The sequence below is a fragment of the Guillardia theta genome, assembly GCF_000315625.1.
Source record: "Guillardia theta CCMP2712 unplaced genomic scaffold GUITHscaffold_39, whole genome shotgun sequence".
In the NCBI taxonomy this organism is placed as follows: Eukaryota; class Cryptophyceae; order Pyrenomonadales; family Geminigeraceae; genus Guillardia; species Guillardia theta.
The window spans coordinates 306,434-311,072 of NW_005434635.1; the positions used below are offsets into that span (position 1 = coordinate 306,434).

Here is a 4,639-nt window from a genome sequence, read left to right on the forward strand (position 1 = left end):
GTGGAGGGGGGGGAGCAGGAGCAGGAGCAGGAGCAGCAGAAAAAGGAGGAGGCGTCAGGGCAACTAAGTCATTTGAACATTCTCTCACCACAAAGATGGAGACTTGCGCGCATGCGGTGATAATGTACGCTCCTCTCAGCCCGGGGAGATCTCCCATGATCGGCCTGCGCGCTCCTTCACGCCATGAACGCGAGGGAGGGGCGACGGGTCACCTCCGGTCCTTGACCAGCCCGCTGAACTTGATCCCTGTACCTCAGCTCCATCAATGCAGATGAGGCAGATAGAGCAAGCAAAGCTGTAGAAGGAGACGAAGAGAGGTAGAGCGGGAGAGAGAAGAGGAGATGTAGATGTAGATTTAGATGAAGATGAAGCAGAAGGAGGAGGAGGAGGAGGAGGAGGAGGAGGAGGAGAGATGATCGAGACGAGACGAGACGGAGAGAAGGAGAGAAATAAGGAATGTGTGAAGGTGTGAAGAAGAGAAGTAGAAGGATGGCAGTGAAGGGAAAGCGGGGGAAAAGGAATAGCGGGAACAGGAGGAGGAAAAGGTAGAGGAAGAGCTTCTCCGTATCACCGGCATGTATGATCTCAGCATCGCGGAGGCTCGGGATCAGATCCACTGCCCCCGACAGGAGGGCACGAGCATGTTTCGCGCTCAGCTCAAAGTGTTCGGCCCACTTTCGCGGATCCGTTAGGGTCGAAGGGTCCACGTCATCAGCCACGTCCCCGAGCTGCCAGAGCCTTGTCAACCGCACACGTAACCAGCAGGGGGCCAGTAGAAGTCCAGCAGGGGGTTCAGCAAGAAGGTTCCCTGCGGTTGCTCACCCAGGTCATGCTGCCGTTCCTCGGAACCACGATGAGCTCGTAGTCATCCGGAAAATCCGCATCCTAAGGAAAAACTTATCTATCCCCTCCCTGCCCCTTCCTCCTCCTCCTCCTCCTCCTCCTCCTCCTCCTCCTCCTCCTCCACTATCTCTTCCTTGTCCTATTCGTTTTTTCCTCCTCCTTCCCATTCTCCTCTTCCTCCTCCTGCTTCACTCACTTTCACCACTTTCTCCTCTACTTCCTCTACCCCTCCTCTGCTCGTCAGCCTTTCTGCGCCGTTTTTTATCTAGAGAGCACTGCGCGTCTATCTGCCAATCTCCCTCGTTCGCAAGCTGCTCCTACCTTCTGCCATGGAACAAGAGTCTTCACACAGCAAGGATCCTCAGGGTCATCGAAAGGTGTCGCGCGGAGGACGGACGCATATGCAATGCAGGTCTGCAAGGGGATGTCGATGTCAAACCATCTGGAAGTGCATGTCAGCTCGTCTCGCCTCCTTCACTCCTTGCTCCTACTGGCTGCATGCTTCCTTTGCCCAAGGGCCCATGGCAAGCACGATCTTGTCCGCGAGCAACTCGCTTCTATCCGTCACCACTCTGAACTTCTGTTGCCTTCCATAACAGAGTATGAGGAGGATACAACATCAGCTGCTTCACTCTCTCCTTGCACTTACGTGGTGTTAGCGTCGACTACCTCAACCCTCGTCACGTTCTCCGTTCGAACTTCAGCCCCGAGCTCAATCGCCGCCAGCAGCAAGCTGTTTCTCAGCTCCCGAGGAGACGCCTTGCACAGAGTCACTACACGCTCACACCTACCTGGCTCCCTGCCCCCTTGCCTGCCTTCCTGCCTGCCTGCCTTCATTCCTCTCTCTCCTCTGTCTGTCTGTCTGTCTGTCTGTCTGTCTGTCTGTCTGTCTGTCTGTCTGTCTGTCTGTCTGTCTGTCCGTCCGTCCGTCCGTCTGTCTGTCTGTCTGTCTGTCTGTCTGTCTGTCTGTCTGTCTGTCTGTCTGTCTGTCTGTCTGTCTGTCTGTCTGTCTGTCTGTCTGTCTGTCTGTCTGTCTGTCTGTCTGTCTGTCTGTCTGTCTGTCTGTCTGTCTGTCTGTCTGTCTGCTGTCTGTCTCTATCTCTGTCTCTATCTCTGTCTCTGTCTCTCCTCCCTCACCCTCTTCGCCGTGTCTTGAGTGTTGACGTAGTATGCTCCAAAGACAAACTCAGGGCTCAGCCAGGGGAACCTCCGGCAGATCTCCTCAGTGCTGGGGAAGAACTCGGAGGGATCAGCATCTGTCTCGTTGTAGAGCTTCAGAAAGAGAGCTCGCTCCTTGTCGAAGAGCATCTTGCTCACAGTGTGCGTGATAGGCTCGAGGATCGTTGCGTTGCTCATTCCTCCGTACCCCAGACCGAGGGCCTCCAGCTCAGCCTGCCATGCATGATGGAGGGAGAAGGTCCTGGTGGAGGCGTTCTCGAGGTATCGCTCCCTGTACCAGTCTGATGGGATCAGCCCCATCACACAGTCGAGATGGTCGAACGTATGCCTGCCCCGCTCCTCCCATTCCCGGTCGATGAGCAACGGACGCTTGCCCTTCTTTGCAAGCATGTACGCGATGCTCGCTCCGTTGATCCCTCCGCCGCACACAACGATCCTCTCCTGATAGCACGTATCTCCTGCTCTCCCTTCCTCCTCTCCCCCTCCTCTGGCCTGCATGTGTATCCCTCTCCCAAGAGTGCCAGCAAAGGTACTCCTCCTCTTCCCCCTTCGCAGCCTGGGGCAGAGAGGAGAGAGCACGGCAGACCTCAGCATGGGCGTGAACTGGAGAGATGGAGGATGAGACAGGGGAAGGAGGAGGCTGGAGGAGCGGAGGAGGAGCAGCGACAGGCCGAGTGTCTTCAGCCATAGCAGGCGCATGGCGGATGCGCCCAATGGATCGGATGAAAAAAAACAAAGTACCCTACCCACATACCGGGTTGAAAATGAAGAAGATATGGGGGTACCAAGACATATCAGGACTAGCTGTTGGATTATCGTTCCATCCGCCCCTGCAGCCTCGGCAGGGCATGTCCAGCGCTTAAAAGCGCGGCCGCCATGCTTGCCAGTCTGAAGCCTGCTCTTCCTCTGTCCTCGCAGCTGAGAGCTCCTGTCCTGTCCTCCTCTGCTCGAGCCCCCCACCCCTCTGCTTCCTCCCTCTCCTCTGCGCTAGGATCGCCTTTGGCTCCTGCCCTCCAGCCGCGTCGATCGGGTTCGCGTGCCAGCGGGTCGAGAACTCTTCCTTCCGAGCCGGGCGCCTGCTCAGAACGACAAGGTGGGGCTGGACGGAGGACAGGAGGAGGAGGAGCGACGTGGGAGGAGGGGCGATGAGCCTGCTGTCCTCCAGCATGGAGGGGGAGCAGGGCGGAGGGGGGAGCAGGATCAAGGTTGTAGTGATCTCTGGGCCGACGGCTGTGGGAAAGTCTGCCATTGCGGAGACGCTGGCGCAGAAGGAGAAACTTGATGCTGAGCTCGTCTCAGCTGACTCGGTGCAGGTGTACAGGGGGATGGACATCGGGTCCAACAAGCCCACGGCAGAGGAGCGAGCCAGCGTCAGGTACCATCTTCTCGACGTGGTGGAGCCGACCGAGGAGTACAATGCCGCCGACTTCACTGCGCATGCTCGGTCTGTCATAGGAGACATCAGCTCCCGCGGGAAGCTCCCCATCGTCGTGGGGGGGACCGGCTTTTACCTGCAATGGCTGGTGTTTGGGCGGCCGGGAGCGCCGAAGCCGACGGAGGAGGCGGAGGAGAAGGCAAGGAGTGCGATCCTGGCATGCGAGGGCTCGTGGGAGGAGGCAGCGAATCGCTTCCGCAGCCTGGACGAGCGCTACTTCGATGGGCTGCACGGCAACGACTGGCTACGTCTCCAGCGCATGCTGGAGGTATCGTACACGACAGGGAAACCGATCTCCTCCTTCGAGAGACCGCAAGGGAAGTCCCTTGCTGTCGACCAGGTCTCGCATGCTCTCTCCTGCACCGACCTCGACTTCCGCTGCTTCTTCCTGTACAGGAGCCGCCTGGAGATCTTCCGCGACATCGACTTGCGGTGCGAGCTCATGCTCCAGTCTGGTTTCCTCGAGGAGGTTTCGTCGCTGGTGGCCTCCGGGAAGCTCAGGATGGGTCCAGGGAAGGAGCTTGTAGCGCAGGAGGAGCATCTCCCTGCTGAGAGAGCGATTGGCTACCGGCAGGCACTGGACCTGCTGTGGAGAATGAAGATGAGGATGGGGGAGGGGCGGATCGCAAGGATCTGGACAGGGAGCTGGAGGCATTTATCAAGGACTTCCAGTCCGTCTCGCGCCAGTTTGTAAGGAGGCAGCTGACTTGGTTCCGGTCGGACCCTGTCTTCCGCTGGGTGCAGGCGGCGGACAGGGCGAAGGCAGTGGAGGAGCTTGAGGAGGCGATCGGGAAGGAGGAGCAGGAGTTCTTGAGAATGTATGACGAGGAGGAGGAGAGGAGGAAGCAGGAGGAGGCGAGGCAGAGTGAGAGCAGCAAGGAGGAGCAAAAGCTGCTCAAGCAATATCAGTCGCAGCTGACCATCTACAAGGACGAGGGCAGCAGAAGCTCTCTCCTTGACTCCATCCTTGAGATGGACGTTGTCAAGGGAGAGTAGGAGAGAAGCGAGGAGGAAGGGGTCGGGAGAGAGGGAGAGAGGGAGAGGGAGAGGGAGAGAAGGAGAGGGAGAGGGATCAGGGGCAGGGGGCATGTGCAGGCGGAAGTTGATTCGTGCCATTGCTTTACAACACCATGTGGGTAGTAATCAAGAGGAGGTGGAGGGAAGAGGTGGAACATCAGGAGT

General features: G+C 58.1%; 2 protein-coding genes across 2 annotated transcripts; one reads left to right on the forward strand and one right to left on the reverse strand.

Moving 5' to 3' along the window:
- Positions 1–208: 208 nt before the first annotated feature.
- GUITHDRAFT_109442 (hypothetical protein) lies at positions 209–2,520 on the reverse strand (the record flags this gene model as incomplete). Its single annotated transcript, XM_005831589.1, has 7 exons — positions 209–246; positions 572–728; positions 823–885; positions 1,165–1,285; positions 1,335–1,430; positions 1,493–1,602; positions 1,981–2,520. 7 exons carry the CDS (start codon positions 2,518–2,520, stop codon positions 209–211), a joined length of 1,125 nt encoding a protein of 374 aa, XP_005831646.1.
- Positions 2,521–3,188: 668 nt separating this feature from the next.
- On the forward strand, positions 3,189–4,453 carry GUITHDRAFT_139595 (hypothetical protein; the record flags this gene model as incomplete). The annotated part of the gene is made up of 2 exons (XM_005831590.1): positions 3,189–3,963; positions 4,032–4,453. The coding sequence occupies 2 exons, from the start codon at positions 3,189–3,191 to the stop codon at positions 4,451–4,453; spliced, it is 1,197 nt and encodes a 398-aa protein (XP_005831647.1).
- Between the last annotated feature and the right edge of the window lie 186 nt (positions 4,454–4,639).